The 18946-nt window shown below is 39.7% G+C and overlaps 1 protein-coding gene across 2 annotated transcripts in view; it reads left to right on the top strand.

The window, feature by feature from the left end:
• Window positions 1–18946, top strand: part of pcca (propionyl-CoA carboxylase subunit alpha) — a 489189-nt gene that overhangs the window by 14286 nt on the left and 455957 nt on the right. Inside the window, exons 1-3 of one of the 2 annotated variants that reach the window (XM_063048383.1) lie at window positions 2036–2185; window positions 13655–13735; window positions 16189–16236. In XM_063048383.1, coding sequence (XP_062904453.1) covers window positions 2150–2185; window positions 13655–13735; window positions 16189–16236 — 165 coding nt within the window. In that variant the 5' untranslated portion in view covers window positions 2036–2149. Of the gene's footprint in view, window positions 1–2035; window positions 2186–13654; window positions 13736–16188; window positions 16237–18946 lie in introns of those variants that run through there. The other variant, XM_063048382.1, reaches the window with a different exon arrangement.

Genomic DNA, 18946 nt, shown 5'->3' with positions numbered 1-18946 from the left:
ACAGGCTTGGGGGATAACCATTTTAATTCCCTTTCTAACGTGTTGTTCCATGGTTACCTCTTCTGTCATGACTAGGCCACTCTCAGGTTGGAAGAGCAACACCTCATATTCCGCCTAGGTAACCTCCAACCTGATGGCATGAACATAATCCATCTAAATCGTCTCCAATATGATAGCATTCACATCGATTTCTCCGACCTCCAGTAATTTCCATTTCCTCTTCAATTTCCCATGTTGGTCTCTTGCCTCTTCTCACCTGCCTATCACCTTCACTGGTGCTCCTTCTCTTTCCCTTCCTCACTTGCTCCACTGTCCTCTATCAGGTTCCTTCTTCTCCAGCCCGTTAACTTTCTGACTTATCACATCCCTGCTTCTCAATTCATTCTCCCCCCCCCCCACTCACTTAGCTTCACCTTTTTCCTTCTAGCTTGTCCTCTATTTCACCCCCCCCACCTTATTCTGGCATCTTCCCCCTTCCTTTCCAGTTCTGATGAAGGGTCTCAATCTGAATCGTCAACTGTTTATTCAGTTCCATAGATGATGCCTGACTTGCTGATTTCCAGCATTTTGTGTGTGTTGCTCTAGGAAAAAACTGGAGTTTTGTTTTGCATGCAAATTTATGATGTAGAAAGGTTGAATGGTGTTCTGGATGCCCAGGAGTTCTTTATAGTCAGTGATATATAATCACTGTTGTATGAAGTGTGCAGCTGATTTGTGCATGGTAAACTGCAAAGGAATAATGATTATGATGTAATATTGAGTGCGCATGCAGCTGTTCCGATCAGTATTCTTACTTTTTTCTTACTTTTTAAACTTACGTTATTTGCTGTATTTTTTTCATGGTAACACGTCGAAGCTGCACCCTCTCTAACATGCTGGTAGAGAGAGTTTTATTCGGGTTTTTAGCGCTGGAAGTAGTTACATTCCAACACGTCTCATCAGCGGGACAGAAGCATGGTCACATTGTTTATTCCAGGGACCAGCTGATTGCGCTTATGCCGGCCGGTTTAGCGAGCAGAGCGGTGGACACCCCTGCTGAAATCTGGAGGAAAACACACAGAGGATGCAGAGGGAGATCATAAAGTTGAGGAAAGAGGACCGGGTCGAGACAACAGAGACTTATAGAGAAGAGGAGTTCGGTGGGTACTAAAATGGACGAGTTCACGGTGCTAGCCAGGCGTCAGAGAACATTTCGGGAGTGCAGTGTTATGTGTTTCACTGGAACAGGGCTGCACGAGGACATACCCGATCAAAACTTTTCCATGGATGGCTTCCAGACCGTTCGGGCTGACCGGAAGTGCACTGAGAGCGGTAAGCGTAAAGGAGTTGGGTGCTTACTGTTCTGGTTAACAACAGATGGTGCAATCCGGGTCATATTACGATCGAGGAACGTGGTTGTAGACCGGATATTGAACTTTTTACTGTTGGACTTCGGCCACATTCTACCGAGATACAACACTGGGCAGCACGGGAGGTCGTTCCTGCCTGTGGCCATCGAACTTGCAGCTCCTCCCGTGGAGGGTCAGACACCCTGAGCCAATAGACTGATCCTGGACTTATTTTCCATCTGGCATAGTTTGCATTTGGCTGTTTGATTGTTTGTGGTTTTTGTATTGCTATATTTATGCTCTATTCTTGGTTGGTGCGGCTATAACGAAACCCAATTTCCCTAGAGATCAAAAAGTACATCTATCTATCTATCAATATAGGCACCAGTGATATCATTGGAATGCATTACCTGAAAAGGTCATGGTATCATATTCCAAAAACATAAAGGCCACAATGTTATGCCAAATTAATTTAAATTAGTAATCAAATGCCTACACAATGTCCATAATCCTATTTTCTGAACATCCATGTGCTAAGAGATCTTGAATGGCTCCGCCATCATCCCAGGTTATGCATTCTAGTTACCTACAACTTTGTGTTTTTCTAAAAAAAACTCCTTCCCTGTGTTGAAAGACTGCAAACCAAAGTTATTTTGCATAGGCATTGGGCCAATTGGCCTCTGTACTGTCAGATCCTATGATTCCACAACATCGTTTCAGGCAACCCTGGGGTTGTTATTTTGGGAAGAAATCATAGGGAAAAAGAATAGTTTTAAATTTTCTTTTCGTATATTTGTTTCTTAGTTATAAATACAGCATAGATGGAACATAGATGTTTTGACTTTGTGTGTTTGGAGGTAAGAGATCATGTTGTTAAGCCTCCAATGAGTCTTGGCAGCCCAAGTCCTGTGGGGAATGATTACAGTGGGCCCAACGGATGTGTCTCTTGATGTGAGCTTGCTAGGACTGAGAGTTTTTTTTAATGTTTAGTATTTTGTATTAAAATCCATGATATCTGTGACCATCTGAATTGTTTGTAACTGTGACTTTGATGTTCAAAATTTCTTTGATCTCGGTTCGCAGTGGTTTGTTTAATTACTGAACAATCTTTTTGATCAAAATGATGCCCTGTATCCCATTGTCATACTTTACCTTCTGCACAGGCTTAAATCTTCTTTAGTACTGTATCGATTGCTGCTTGTACTTTGTGATGTACACATTATTTTTAATTGGCTTTGTGGGTCATGTATTCCTTGACATTTTTTTCTTTGTGGGGAGGGGAGGGCCAGTGATGGAGTCAGAGAACCCAATGTCAAATAGTCCATAAAGTATTGCATATAATACCTTGGATGAATTGAGTCACCATCACCAGATTAGAAATATCAACAGTTCCTCTCCCCCCTCCCCCACCCCATGGGCACTGATCAATCTGTTGAGTTCTTCCAGCAGATTGTTATTACAGATAACTTCTCTTGTTGGCCAGAAAGGATTGAAGATTTCAGTTAGATTCTAATCTCGAAGTCGAAGGAGAGTTGAGTTGATTTTGTTTGTTAAATTAACATTAATAGAACAGATTTTTTTTGTTTAAGGCTAATCACAGATTTTCTCAATGTGCTTTTGTAAACTTTCATATGTAGGTACTTAAGGTATCTTCTATCTACCATTGAATACTTGTTGTATCCAACATTTCTTATTCCAGGGTAGCCTGCAACCCAACAGTAAGAACATTGAATTTAAATAGCTCACCTGGCCAGTGCTGTCCTACCACACAGACTCACCTGGCTGCCTAGTTTTTTTCTTTGTTCATCTTCTCCATCCCCTCCCCATTAGGTTCCATCTATCAGCTCCCAGCCTCATACATCTTTACTCTTCCCTCTCAGTCCTGATGCAGGGTCTCAACCTGAAATGTTGCTTTACATCTTTTATCTCTGCAGATGCTACAGGGTTCTTTCAGCATATTTGTTTGTTTTTTTGATTATTTATTGACACACGGTGCAGGGTTGGCCCTTCGAGCTGTGGCGCTCAGCAATCCTCCAATTTAATCCTAACCTAATCATGGGACAATTTACAATGAGCAATTAACCTACCAACCGGTATGTCTTTGGAATGTGGGAGGAAACCAGAGTACCCTGAGGAAACCCACGCAATCATGGGGAGAACTTACAAACTCCTTGCAGGCAGTGGTGAGAATTGAAACCGGGTTGCTGGTACTGTAAGGTGTGCTAACCTCTGCTATTTTTCCAGACTGCAGCATCTGCACTTCTTTTTTCTATTTGCATTGTTTTTTGATTTTGGAATTTTATGCTCCTGATTGTGAGAGGTGATGACAATGTTTGTAATTTCAAAGAGTATTGGTCATTGTGGAACAAAACATTTAATTTAATTGTGCAAATGACAAGCAAATAGTTTTCTGTGCTGGTTCATCAGACAGTATGTGTGCTGTTTTTCATTTGCAATGAGTGAAATGTAACTGGTAGTAGAGCTATGGACTTGTGGATGGGGTTAGGATGTTGGTAATATGCAGGATTGTCATCACAACAAGTCCAGAGCCGATGCCATTTCATTGGTTCTTCACTCAACCCTGGAGTATCTGGCAGCGGCAATGCGTACATCGCTCTTCATTGATTACAGCTGGCATTTGAATCTATCATTCCCTCAACTAATCAAGGCCTAGGCCTCAATACCCCCTTGTGCAACTGGATGCTTAATTTCCTCACTTGCAAACCCTGTCAGTTCAGATTGGCAACATCATCTCCACTATCTCCATCAGCACAGGCACACCATAGGGCTGTGTGCTCAGCTCCGTACTCTACTCACTTTATTTATTTATATATATTTAAATTTGTTGACAACACTACTATCGTTGGCCAAATCAAAGGTGACAAATCAGCATAGAGGAGGGAGATTGAAAGTCTGGCTGAGTTGTGCCACAACAACCACCTCACTCAATGTCAGCAAGACCAAAGGGCTGATTACTGACTTCAGGAGGAGGAAACCTGAGGTCCATAAACCCGTCCTCATTGGGGGGGGGGTCAGAGGTGAAGAGGATCAGCAACTTTCAATTCCTTGATGTTATTATTGCAGAGAATCTGTCCTGTGTCCAGCTTGTAAGGTCTATGACAAAAAAAAAGCACAGTGCCTCCACTTTCTTAGAAGTTTGCAAGGTCCATAGGTCGAGAGTATATTGATTGGTTGCATTACAGCCTGGTATGGAAACAACAATGCCCTTGAACAGAAAATTCTGCAAAAAGTAGTGGATATGGCCCAGTCTATCATGGGTAAAGCCCTCCCCATCTTTGAGCACAACTGCAGGAAAGCAGCATCCATCATTAAGGACCCACCACCACCGAGGCCATGGTCTTGCTGCTGCTGTCAGGAAGAAGCTTACAGAAGCCTCTGAGCCCACACCACCAGGTCCAGGGATACTGCACCAGCAGGCTCTTGAACCAAAGGGACAACTCCACTCAACTTCACTCACCCCATCACTGAATTGTTCTTACAACCTATGGACTCACTTTTAAAGACTATTCATCTCATGTTCTTGATATTTGTTGCTTATTTATTATTGTTATTATTTTTTTCTTTGCACATTGTGTTTTTCATGTTGGTTGTTTGTCCATCCTAATGTGTTCATTGTATTTTCTGTAATTTCACATATGAATCTCAGGGTTGTATATGGTGACATACATATACCTTGATAATAAATTTACTTTGAACTTTGATGCTTTCCTTTATGATCACAGGCATTCCTGGAATATTTTACAGATTCTTAATGCAAAGTACAGCAGCGTAGTCGCTCTTGTACATAGCCAAACAGCAGTGAAGTACCTGTTGGAAGAAGCCACAGCTATTGGGTCTTTGCTACTGAGTCCGGCTCTGTGGCTCAAAAGGGTGGGGGCGGGGGAGAGGGAGAAGAAGAGTGCAATAGGGGTTCGATAGTTAGAGGAGCAGACAGCAGATTCTGTAGAAGTGAAAGAGACAACCAGATGGTATGTTACCTCCAACTTGCTAGGTTAGGGATGTCTCAGATCGGGTCTACAACATTCTAAAGGGGGAGGGTGACCAGTTGGGAGTTTTAGTACATATTGGTACCAATGACATGGGCAGGAAAAGTGAGGATGTCCTGAAGAGAAGTAAGGAGTTAGGCAGAAAGTTGTTGGAACAACCTGTTTCTTTTGAGGAAATTGTTAAGGCTGTTGAGGAAAGCTCCGGGTCCAGATGGATTTTCTGGAGAGTTTTACAAGATTTTTTCCTCACTGCTTATACCTCATTTACGTTCAGTTTTTTTGTATTCTTTCAAGTCAGGTAGACTCCCTCAGTCTTTTTATGAGGCTTCCATGTTGCTTATCCTTAATAAGGATCCAGCTGAATGCTCCGCTTAAAGACCAAAATCTTTACTTAATGTTGATACTAAGATCCTATCTAAAGTTTTGGCCCATAGGATTGAAAATATCTTACCATCTGTCATTTCCGATAATCAAACTGGATTTATCAAAAATCGATATTCTTACTTTAATATTCGTCGGTTATTAAATGTTATTTATTCTCCTTCTGACAAGATATCCGAATGCGTGGTATCCCTAGATGCTGAGAAAGCTTTCGAAAGAGTTGAATGGGGTTTTCATTCAATGGCTTAAATTATTTTATTTAACTCCTTCCACTAGAGTTATCACTAATTCTCATAATTCCAAACCATTTAAGCTTCAATGTGGCACTAGACAAGGCTGTCCGTTGAGCCCTTTGCTTTTTGATCTGGCCTCAGAACCTTCAGCCATTGCTTTTTGAGAAACTAATGATATCACTGGTATTTTAAGGAGAGACACTATTTACAAAGTCTTGCTGTACGCTGATGATCTGCTGCTATTTATTTCTAATGTTGAGACTTTGTTACCCCATGCGCTTTCTTTACTCTCCTGTTTTAGCCAGTTCTCAGGTTATAAATTAAACCTACTACATAAAGGTGAACTTTTCCTTTTGAATAATTTGATACCAACAAATTCTAACCTTCCTTTTAAAATTGTAAGAAACCAATTTACCTACTTAGGTGTAACAATTACTAAAAACTATAAGTGTCTATTTAAAGAACAATTTCTTACCCTATTGAATCACGTAGAAAGGATACTATCAAATTGGTCGCCTCTTTCGTTATCGCTGATTGGCTGAATTAACTCTATTAAAATGAATATATTACCTAAATTTATATATCTTTTTCAGGCATTGCCTGTTTTTATTCCTAAATCTTTCTTTGATTCTCTTGACTATTATATGTTCTTGTATATGGAAGAATAAGCGATCTAGATTAAATAAAATTCATCTTCAGAAAGATAAAAAGAATTAGCCTTACCAAACTTTAGATTTTATTATTGGGCAGTTAATGTAAGAAATCTTACATTTTGGTTATATTACATTAATCGTGAGGATTACCCGATGTAGGTTTTTTTTAGAAGCTAACTCTGTCAATAAATTTTTTATTATTTCTGTTCTTGGATCCTCACTTCCTTTGTCTCTGAGTAAGTTAACTGATAATCTGGTAGTTAAACACACTATGAGAATTTGGATACAATTCCGAAAATACTTTGGCTTATTGAGATATTCTCTTTCGAGACCCATTTTTTCTATTTTTTTTTAAACCTTCTATGATTGATGTGGCTTTTAAAGAATGGGATAGATTAGGTATTAAATGCTTTCAGGACTTGTTTGTGGAGGGAAGTCTCTTTTTGTTTGAACAACTGTCAACTAAATATAGTTTATCCAAAACTCATTTTTTTCGATACCTACAAATAAGAGATTTTTTACGGTCTCAAATAAGTACATTTCCTAAAAGTCCTAATAAAAATCTACCAGATGTAATTTTTAATTTGAAACCTTTTTATAATGGATCTATATCTAATATTTATAATGCTGTTGGGAATGAGAAGTGTTCCTTTAGATAAAATTAAAAACCTTTTGGAACAAGATTTACAGACTTCAATTTCTGAGGAAACTTGGAATCAAATTTTAAAATTGGTTAACACTTCATCGTTATGTGCCCGCCACACTCTCTCATACAAATTAAAGTGGTCCATAGGGCCCATATGACCAAGGATAAGTTGTCTCATTTTTATTTAGATATATTTCCGTATTGTGATAAATGTAATAGTGGAGAAACTTCACTCATTTATATGTTTTGGACATGCTTGAGTCTTGGAAAATATTCTCGATACTTTTCAAAGTAAACTTTAAGCCTAATCCTTTGACCGCTTTATTTGGTATTGTTGGAGGAAAGGATATCATTTTGGAGTCATCTGACTTGAACATTTTGGCTTTTATTTCTCTTATGGCCAGAAGGACACTGTTGCTTAAATGGAAAGATGCGGCCCCTCCTATTCACGCTCAATGGTTCCATGATATGATGTCATGTTTAAATTTAGAGAAGATTCGATGTTCAATCTCTGAATCTAGCCACGACTTTCAGACATTTCCTTTACTAATCAGCTTCGGTCTTGGTAGGGGGTTAGTTTTTTTTAATATAATAAAATTACTGTATTTCAATGTTATGAATTAATTAATCTGTATGACTATAGGGTAAGGAGTCTTTGTATGCGATTTAGTATAATGTATTGATATATATTTTTCTTTTACTCTGTTCTTATATGTAAAATTATATTGGAAAAGAAAGTTGAAAAGTAGAGCCTTCAGGGTAGTAATCTCTGGATTGCTGCCTCTGCCACGCACCAGTGAGGGTAAAAATAAGATACTTTGGCAGATGAATGCATGGCTGAAGCATTGTTGCAGGGTTTCAGATTTCTGGGTCATTAGGGTCTCTTCTGGGAAAGGTATGAGCTGTACAAAAAAGATGGGTTAGAGCTGAACCCGAGGGGGCAGGTTTGCTAAAGCAGTTGGAAAGGTTTTAAATTAATTTGGTAGGGAAATGGGAACCGGAGTGATATGGCTGTGGATAGGGCAATTGGTATAAAATGAGATGTAGTGTGCAGTGAGACTGTGAGGAAGAACAGGGAGATGATGGGTCAGAATTGCAGTTATTGGGATAATTGAAGGGAACATGGGGCCAAAATCAATAGGGGTGATGAATATAGGACTGAAGGTGTTATATTTGAATGCACACAGTATACAAAATAAGGTATCAGCTGGAGATTGGTGGGTTCTGGGCATCACTGAGCTGTGGCTGAAAGATCATAATTAGGAGTTTAATATTCAAGGATGCACATTGTATTGAAAGGACAAGTAGAGGTATGGGTGTGGCCTTGTTGGTGAATAATGAAATCAAATCCTTAGAAAGAGGTGACATAGGATCAGAAGATTTGGAGTCCTTGTGTGGAGTTAAGAAACTGCAAGGGTAAAAAGACTGATGGGAGTTGCATATTGTCTTCCCAATAGTAGCCAAGGTGTAGGATATAAATTTCAATGGGAAATACAAAAGGCTTGTAATAAGGGCAAGACTATGATAGTCATGGGGTTTTGAATATCCAAGTAGATTGGGAAAATTAGGTTGGTGCTGGATTTTAGGAGAAGGAATTAATAGAATGCTTATGAGATGGCACTTTAGAGCAGCTTGTGGTCTAGTTCGTGAGGGGAAAGGCTATTCTGGATTGGGTTTTGTGTAATGAACCAGATTTGATAATGGAGCTGCAGATAAAGGAGTTCTGAGGAGGCAGTGATCATAATATGAAAGAATTCACACTATAGTTTGAGAGGGAGAGGATGAAGTCAGGTGTATCAGTATTGCATTGGTGCAAAGGGAATTACAGAGGCATGAGAAAGGGAAAGAGGTGCTGGCCAAAGTTGATTGCAAGGGAACACTATCAGGGATGATGACAGAACAGCAATGGCTGGAGTTTCTAGGAATAATTTGGAAGGTGCAGAATAGATGCATTCCAAAGGTGAAGAAGTATTCTACAAGGAGAATGATACAACCATGGCTGACAAGGGAAGTTCAAGACAGCATATCAGCAAAAGAGAGGGTCTATAATACAGCAAAACTTAGTGAGAAGTGTTATGTTTTGTTTTGTAACTCCAAAAGCTAGTCAAAACAAAAACACGGGAGCTGGGGATAAACATGTCTACTTTGCTTTCTTTAGTGAGGTGCTCACATACAATGTGGTGATGCCATTCACGTAATTTTACATGGGTTCTGGCACAGGCAAACACGAAACAGGCACAAGAATTTTCAGAAGCTTGGTTCTTGTCTAATAACCTCGTAAACAAACATATCAAAGTAGATGCCGTCTACGAACCCCTAATAGCCAAAAAAAAGCATGAGCCAATAGAATTCAAAGGTCAGCCGAAGCCAATCAGGGCCGAGGCAGGCGAATGGGGATCTATATAAATGTGAGCATTCCCAGAGAAACACCAATAACTGCACCCAGTGAATGTCACCTCAATGGCGATGAAACGTCTGCAAGCTATTTGCTAAGCTTAACGAACACTGCAACATCAAACTTTTACATATAACCCATAATGAATTATATAAGCAAACAAAGAATACATAATCAAACAACATTTGCAACATTACTCAAATAGTAGTGATCTATCCTCCCTGCTGAGGTATAAACTCCATCTCAGTATAGAAGGCATCTCAACTCCAATATGTAAAGTATTGCTCTCTTGTCATATATAATACTGTGCAAAAGTCTTGGGCACTTGTAGATAACTAGGGTGCCGAGGAATTTTACACAGTACTGTATTTGTCAATTGTATTGTGGAGTTGAGAGTGAGTTTGTAAATCAGGCACGAGCAAAGGATGTCAGGAATGGCAAGGGTGGAGCACCATGGGAGGGGTGTGGGACAGGTGGCAGAGAAGTAGTGCCAGCAGTGGTGGGGGAGGGGGGAAATGGCATGGCTGCAGACGCACCCAGCCTTGAGACACCAGGCAAGATCATTTGATTCCAAACAATTGGTTTATTGATCATTACAGAATATCTCTCTAGTGCTTCTCGCTCCATCCCCTCTCACTTTCCCTTTTCCCAACCATGATTCCCCTCTCCCTGCCCTCTTCCCATTCTCCGTCCACAAGAGACCCATATCAGAATCAGGTTTATCATCACTCATGTATGGCATGAATTTTTTTTTTGTGGCAGTTGTACTGTGCAATACATAAATTACTATAGTACTGTGCAAAAGTCTTAAGCACCCTAGCTATATGTTAGCATTCATTTTAGAGGACTAGAATATGAAAGCAAGGATTTATAAGACATTGGTCAGACTGCATGGTGTATTGTCAGCCGTTTTGGGTAGTTATCTAAGAAAAGATGTTTTGGCATTGCAGACGGTCCAGAGGAGATTCACAAGAATGATTGCGGGATTGAAAGGATTAATGTACGATGCATATTGGATGGCTGTACTTGCTGTAGTTCAGAAGAATAAAGGGGTTAGATCTCATTGATACCTATGGAAAATGGAAGCCCTAGATAGAGTGGTTGTGGAGATGATGTTTCCTATATTGGGGAATCTAGGACCAGAGAGCGCAGCCTCAGGCTAGAGGGGTGTCCATGTAGAACAGACCTAAGGAGGAGTTTCTTTAGTCAGAGGGTAGTGAATCTGTGGAATTCATGGCCAGAAGTGGCTGTGGAAGTCAAGTCATTGGGTATATTTAAAGTGGCAGATGATAGGTTCTTGATAAGGTTATGGGGAGAAGGTTGGAAAATAAATCAGCCATGATGAAATGTGGATCATGGGCTTTGGGCCGAATGAGATAACTCTGCTCCTATGTCTCATGATTTTGTATGTAAGTAAGCAGATAATTTACTTCTATGTCTTCAGTAAAGATAAATTGTGGTCAAAATTCTCTGTGAATACCTTCACTCATCTTTGAAGTAATGCTGTAGAATTGTTTATTCAATAACAGAAATGGGATGTTATCTGATAGGTAGCCCCCTTGACAATGAAGCACTCCTGTGCTATCAGCAACAGAACACTACAGACTGGATTTTGCATTACTGTGGACTTGTTTCTGATCATGGTATTTTTTTCTTTTAATGTTGTTTTGCACACTCTGTATTTCTTAACTGTCTTATATAATTTATGTAACATGTATAATTTGCATTGTAAGTTGTCTGAATCTATGTACGTCAGGGGTCCCCAACCTTTTTTTGCACTGTAGACCGGTTTAATGTTGACAATATTCTTGCGGACCGGCCGACCGGGCCGGGGGGAGGGCGGTAGGGTTGCCAACGGACAGGAGTGGCAGTCAAATACGTTGTTTACCCAAAATAGACTACAATGACCATGAAGCCTTGCGCGGGCACCAGTGCACATGGGTGACCTGCGCATGCATGTTTCTGCCGATTTTTTTTCCCTGCAAGTCGTTTTTGGCGATTCTGTTCGGGTGGGGCGGGGGAAGATGTTGTTAATCACGACCTGAATATAGGTGATAAATGGCTAATACACTCAATTTCGTTTCTAAAAGGCTTTATCTAATGAATTTAATATTAAACACACAGCGCATATTTTCCTCGCATGAATATAGTGATAAGTCAATTATCAGGGGAGGACAGGGGAGCTTGAAGTAAGTGTTGAACAAACTTCCAGTAGAAGTGGCAGAAGCAGGTTCGATATTATCATTTAAAGAAAAATTGGATAGGTATATGGATAGGAAAGGAATGGAGGGTTATGGGCTGAGTGCAGGTCGGTGGGACTAGGTGAGAGTAGCATTCTGCACGGACTAGAAGGGCAGAGATGGCCTGTTTCCGTGCTGTAATTGTTATATGGCTATGTCAATAGCATCATAACATTTTAAGTAACGTTTGGATATTAAACACACAGCAAATATTTTCCCCGTATGAACATATAAAATCATTGCAACACACCAATATCGCTGAATCAGTGGGAGCCCTGGGCTTGTTTTCCTGCAACAAGGCGGTTCTATCGATGGGTGATGGGAGACAGTGATACTCGAAGGGGGTTCCTTATGTCCAATCTATTCCGCAATTTAGTTTTCGTTGCATTCATTGCAGAAAACTCCGCTTCGCAGAAGAACATTGGAAATGGAAGCAACGTTTTCAGTGCTTTTGTGTCTATCTCAGGATATTTAGCCTTGACTTTGATCCAGAATACTGGCAGAGATGTTATGTCAAACATACTTTTCTGCCCGCCGTCATTTGCAAGCTCGAGGAGTTGATCTCCTTCCCGCGCTGACACGGATGACACGCGGGTAATAACCTCGCATGCGTAATCGCTCAACAGTGGGCGTGACAGGGAATGAGGAAAGGTGCAGCTGACTCATATCGCCAAATCATATCGTTTCCTCGCGGCCCGGTAGCACATGCTTTGCGACCTGGTACCAGTCCGCGGCCCGGTGGTTGGGGACCGCTGATGTACGTGATATGCAAGCAAGTTTTTTTTCATTATACCTGTACCTCATTGTACTTTTGGACATAATAAACTTGATTTGACCCCTTGTACTGCACTGCTGTGGTATTTATATTAGTTTTTCCTCCCATGTTCACCCCAATTTCTTGACTACACCATGATGTATTTTCCCTGTTTTGCTTCCACAGTACCTCAGGATGCATGACACCAACTGATATTTTGAGCTATGCAGACCTAAAAGATTATGGGATTTTATTCATTGAGTGGTTTGTTTAATATGATCAGTTTATAGGGGAAATAGAAGAATAAATATTTTTTTTCAAAGAGGAGTCCTGACCAACAAGACAAAACCTTGAAATTAGAGCTTGGCTGCTCAAATATTAGCAAGTACTTTATCACATAAAGAAGACTGGAGCTCTGAATTTCAACAGATTTTTGAGGCTGGGGATCTGATGAAAATTTGAAAACTGAGCTGGTTAAATTTTGATAAGTTTGTTAAAGGATTGGGTGACTAGGAAAAAAAATGCAAGATCCATGCTTCTATCAAATTGTTTGAAGGACTGTAGGGCTTCTTCCTTTCTGAATGCTCAACAGTTTCTAATTCCAGAAATCTCTTTTCCCCTTCGTTCCCCTGTGACATTTTTAAAAGCTATCTCTGAAAGTCACCCATCCGAGGCTCTCCTTGCATGACTTAGTTTTTTTTTTTGGATCTCCCCCTCCCCCTCCAGCTTTCAAATCCCTTACTCACTCTTCCTTCAGTTAGTCCTGACGAAGGGTCTCGGCCTGAAACGTCGACTGTACCTCTTCCTATAGATGCTGCCTGGCCTGCTGCGTTCACCAGCAACTTTGATGTGTGTTGCTTGCATGACTTAGTGTTGGATCTCATTTCTTCCATCAAATAGCTTGGGATGTTTTGTTACATTTAAGATGTTGTATGAATGCAATTTATTGTTGTTGAATGTGAACCAGACTGGCCTTGTGACATTAAATTTTAATAATCTTTTATGTTCGTCTTCTAGCATGCAACATCCTGGTCCAGGTGCAGCTTTGCAGTCTCTCGAGCATTATATTCTACTACAGTCCACGATCCAAATGAATCTGTAAGTTTTGCTTGATAGATATCTATGAGAATGTGAAATTGTTTGGCTGAAGATGGAGAAGATGTTGTCACTCACGAGGAGACAAAAACTTGACACCATGAATATACAGTGCCTTTGCTAAGTTCAGCAGGAAGTTCGGAAGCATCCTTTACTTTCAGAAAATGTGTACACAAAGTGGTTGAACAGTATAGCAAGGAGGTATCCAAAGGAAAGCTAGGCAATAAAAAGGTAGAAGAAATAGGAAGATGGGCTTAAGGTATGAGATGATAGATGCTGGTTGAGCACAGATGCACCGCTACTATCCATGGATATCAAGTGGATTCTTTGAGTTTTACATCCCATGCAAGTGTGTGTGTGTATATTTTTAAACTGAGTGCAGGACACATCAGAAATGAGAAAATCTTGCAACACTTGGGTTTGAAGACAGGATGGGGGTTGCTGGCAGTGTTTTAGAGAGGGTGTACTCTGTAACAAGATAGATGATCATTCTTGGTTATAATGGTATGAGGGCAATAGTATAGAATCAAAATCTGGTTTATTATCACTGACGTGTTGTGAAATTTTCTGTTTTGCAGCAGCGATGCAGTGCAGTATATTGAAAAAAGACTTCCTGCAATAAGAAATATAAAATGGTGTAAAAAGAGAACAAAATAGTGAGATGGTGTTTACAGGTTCATGGCCTGTTCAGAAATCTGGTGGTGAGGAGAAGAAGCTGTTCCTAAAACGTAGAGTGTGGGTCTTCGGTCTCCTCTACTTTCTCTCTGATGGTAGTTGTGAGGAGAGGACATTCCTGGATGGTGAGAGTTCTTATTGATGGATGCTACCTTCTTGAGGCACTGCCTTTTGAAGAGATTCTTGATGGTGGGGAGCCGAATACCCATGATGGAGCTGGCTGAGTGTATGACCCCGTGTAGTTTTTTACAATGCTGTGGATTAAAGCCTCCAGACCAGGCAGTGATGCAACCAGTCAGAATGCCCTTCAATATACATCTGTAGAAATTTGCCAGTCTTTGACATACCCAGTAAATACATATAGTAAGGCAGTGTCATGCAAGAATGAGGAAGGAAAATGAAAACAAATGACATGAGTAGAAATATCAATAAAGGAACTATTCGGGAAGATCGGAAATTGGAATTGAGGCTGAGGTGGTTTGCAGAACTTAATAAATCTCCAGTAGTAAAAGCACAATTCAAATTTTGTGCTTAGTAAAAGCTGTTGGATAGATGGTGGGGAGAACAGTAATTGAGAACAGGAGAGGGAGATGCTTCCAGAACACTTAAGTGATCAGGGACTGGGAATTCATCTATTGTTGGAGGAAGTAAGACAAGAGTATTAGAAACAAAGGAGCTAAAGATAGAGTAGCTATTTCAGCTTTTAAGAACAATGGGGAATCTCTGTTGTACTATCACAATATTTTTCAGTAGGTGTACATTAAGATGGCTTAGATGCAATGATTCAGCTTCTGTCTTGTAGAAAAAAAATTATTCTGTGTGTACAGAAGTTGTACTATAGTACAATGTTAGAGAGTTATGTAGGATGTTAGAGAGTAGTGTGGCACTATTAATATATTCATGCAACTGCTGAAATTGTGAAATAGCATAACACGGTTTATTCACAAGTCTTAGATAAGATGCAACGAAAGTGATGTTATAAAAATTAAAATAGTTAACATTTTAGAGGATGTTGCCAGATGGATCAAGAGCTTGCTAGTTAGTGCTAGGGAATTGATAGGGTAATGGATGTCTTTTAGATAGCTAGGTCTTGGGTGGGTGGCCTTGTGCCCGAGACTTTGTTTTTTTTATGTACATAAATGACATGCTTGTAGGCATTTTCAGTGACTATATTAAAGAGAATAGTAATATGAGCAAAAAAGTAGCATGTTAACAAGGGGATGGTAGATTGATGGCAAATCGAGGTACTAATTAAATATATGTTGGCCAATAATGAAGGGACATATGCCCATAAAATATGGTAACTTTTGGTATTAGAGATTGTTACGTGCAATTACATATTTCAACAAAGGTAAGAAAGCAAGGATACAATAAAATACAAGTACTGTTGGTTTTTAGATTTTACTTTTAGTCAGGCTATAAAATATCAAAACAATAAAGTGATACGGAAATTTTATTGAGATTTGGGGCAGATTATTTTTATGATGGTTAATTAGCAAGGATGTTAAACTTGCTTCAGCACCTGTAGCTTGAGAGTAAAACTATTTCATCATCACATGTCCGATTATTATCGATGGATCAAACAAAACCTTATAAAACCATAATCTCCTCTTGTAGTGGCATATTAGTGCTTGCCACTCTGATTTTTGTGAGGAGTTAATTGGGAGAGTGGGCAAGAATTTTGGTAGATGTATTAAGCTTTGTTAAATATTCCTATCAACTTTCTTGCAACTAATACTGTATCAACCATTAAGGTTTTTTGGTGTTTGTTTCCACTGCAGACATTTGACAAGATCCTTATTGCGAACAGAGGAGAGATTGCATGTCGGGTAAGATGCTCTTTATTGCAATATCTTCTGTATTAATTAAAAAGAGAGGCATAGCTTTGGAAATATGTTTATTTGAACTGTTCTGTTGTAAAATGTTAGAATGCCATTACACTGAAGGCAAAATTCAACCCAACGTACAGTACCGAGTTATCTGATGAGCAACATAATTTCATTTCTTGGCTTTTTACCGCTATAGTTTTTATTTTTCAATTATCAAATTCCTTTTCCTTTTGTTAATTTGCTTCCACCACTCTTTAAGGCAGTATTTCCAGATTGTAATACTGCCACTCCAAACAAGTTTTGTTTTCCCCCGTGTCCCTTGCTATTAGTTTAAAGACTCTATCTCCAAGTTACTGACCTACCTGCCAATGGAAACAGTATTTCTTTACCTTATCCAAACTTCCACCTAAAATTAATCATGTCAACTGTCATGTTCAGGAAAGAAAATCCCTGGTTGTCCAAGACTAATATGGTTGCAATAAATAACAGATTTTTTTTTTGGTGTGGTATTGGTAGTAGGATAAATGTTGACCACAGTAGCCGTGAGAATTCTCCTACTTCAGACTGTGCTGGAAGTGTTCTTGTACACACAAGAACCAGATTGGCACTCTTTTTAAAGTGTCATTTGAAAGACATCTCCCCCAACAGTACATGAAAATCAAAGAACTGCAGATGCTAGGAATCTGAATCTCTGACAGTGCAGCACTCCCTCGGTCCTGGAGATTAGCCCTAATATTGTGGTTAAGCCTCTGATGTTGGGCTAGAGCCCAATGTGTATGTTACATGATTGAGATTGAAGAGAGCAAAAGTCACATTTGGCTCTGTACATATCATCACAGATTTAACTAATTTGTGGGAGTTACCAAAATATGTCTTTTTTTTCCAGCTTATTTTGCAATAACATTAGAAGCTGCTTTTATTTCAAATAACAGATGAAGCTTCATCTAAGCTCACAAAACCCAGATGACATTTTCTCCTTTTGTTCTTCTGTAACAAGGGACTGGTGATAACTTGTTTTGCCATTTCTTTGTTGTGAATTAGTTTGAGTTTATTGTTGGTGGCTATAATTTTCACTTGCCAGATTCCACACTAGTACCATTTTGATGCTCAAGAACTTAGAAACTGCTGGGAATATATAAAAAAAACCTCAGTGGTTCTGTTACTGTACAGCTCCAAGTATTTAGTAAGTAAGACACTAAAGTATCCAGATTTGACCTCTGGTTTGTGCTGGGATCTTTAATCTAAACTAAGACAAAAGAAGAGCTGCCTTAATTGGTTTAAGTATTTTTACAGTTGGAAGTAGAAATGTTTGGCAACATTTCTACTTGGTGTCAGCTGAGGATGGAAACTTAAACACTTTGACCAGAAATAGAGCTGTCTGCTTCTAACTTCAATGACTTGGATTCAGTCCTGACCTCTGGTGCACCTGTGTAGAGTTTGTACATTCTCACATGAGTTTCCTGTAGCTGATCGAGTTTCCTCCAAGTGATCCAGTTTCCTTCAGCACCCCGAAGACGTGCGTTTGTAGGTTAGTTGGCCATTGTAGATTGCTCAGAGTTTTTAGTGTAGAATCTGGAGGAATTGTTGGGAACATGGGGAGGTTAAAATAAGATTAACATAGGATAAGAACAAGTTGGTGCTTGATAATTGACACTGGCTTAGTAGGCTTCAGGGCCCATTTCTGTGTTCAATATCTCTATGCTGTTGCAAGACATTGTTAAGGCCACTTTTGGAGTGCTGTGTACAGTCCTAGTCACCCTAATCAAGGAAGGATGTCATTAAACTGGAAGAAGTGCAGAAAAGATTTATAAGGATGTTACTGGTTCAAGATGGTTTGAGTTAAAAGGAGAAGCTGGATAAACTGGGACTTTTTTTTTCCAGGACCACAGGAGGCTGAGGGATGACCTTTGAGGTATATAATAATGAGTGGCATAGATAAGGTGAATGATCAGTCTTTTCCCAAAGGTGGGAGACTCCAAAACTAGAGGTTCTAAAGTGAGAGGGGAAAGATTTAAAAGAGACATGAGTAGCAATTATTTTATGCAGAGGTTGGTGAATATATGGAGCAAGCTGCCAGAGGAAGAGGTAGGGGAAGGGACAATTATGACACTTGAATAAGTACCTGGATAGGAACTGGTTGCAGCAGTTAGTAAAATTCCATCTTCCCCAAGACTACTGGTGCAATTCTACACTGCCATCATAGAGAGCATCCTCACATCAGCCATTATCGTATGGTTGGTGCAGCATCCTCTCACAATGTACAAAAGCTACAGCAAACTGTCAGGTCAGCAGAAAAGGTTTTTGGACGCAGTCTCCCATCACTGCAGGGCTTGAATGTGTCTAGGGCAAAGAAGCGGGCAGGAAAAAATCATTGTCGGCACCACCAAACCAGCAAACTGCCTATCCCAAAAGCTGTCTTCTGGAAGATGCTGTAAGACTATTAAAACAAAAACTTCATGACATCTTAAAAGTTTCTTACTGCCATCCCCCCCCGCCCTTTGTTAATCTGATGAACCATTCCAGTTAGCTCCCCCGCTTCAAACCCCTCTATCTCTTAATTCGTCAATGCACTGTACTGTAAACACTTTAAAATCACTTTATAATGCTGTTTACGTTGCAAATACATGCTGGTGTTTATGCACATTTTGTTACATATCCATACTTCAACCTAGAACTTAATTTTTATATAATTCTTTATAATTGTTGAATG

The sequence above is a fragment of the Mobula hypostoma genome, chromosome 5 (genome assembly GCF_963921235.1).
Source record: "Mobula hypostoma chromosome 5, sMobHyp1.1, whole genome shotgun sequence".
Taxonomy (NCBI): domain Eukaryota; kingdom Metazoa; phylum Chordata; class Chondrichthyes; order Myliobatiformes; family Myliobatidae; genus Mobula; species Mobula hypostoma.
Note: the sequence above shows the minus strand (reverse complement) of the source record. Positions and strands in the feature narration are given on the sequence as shown.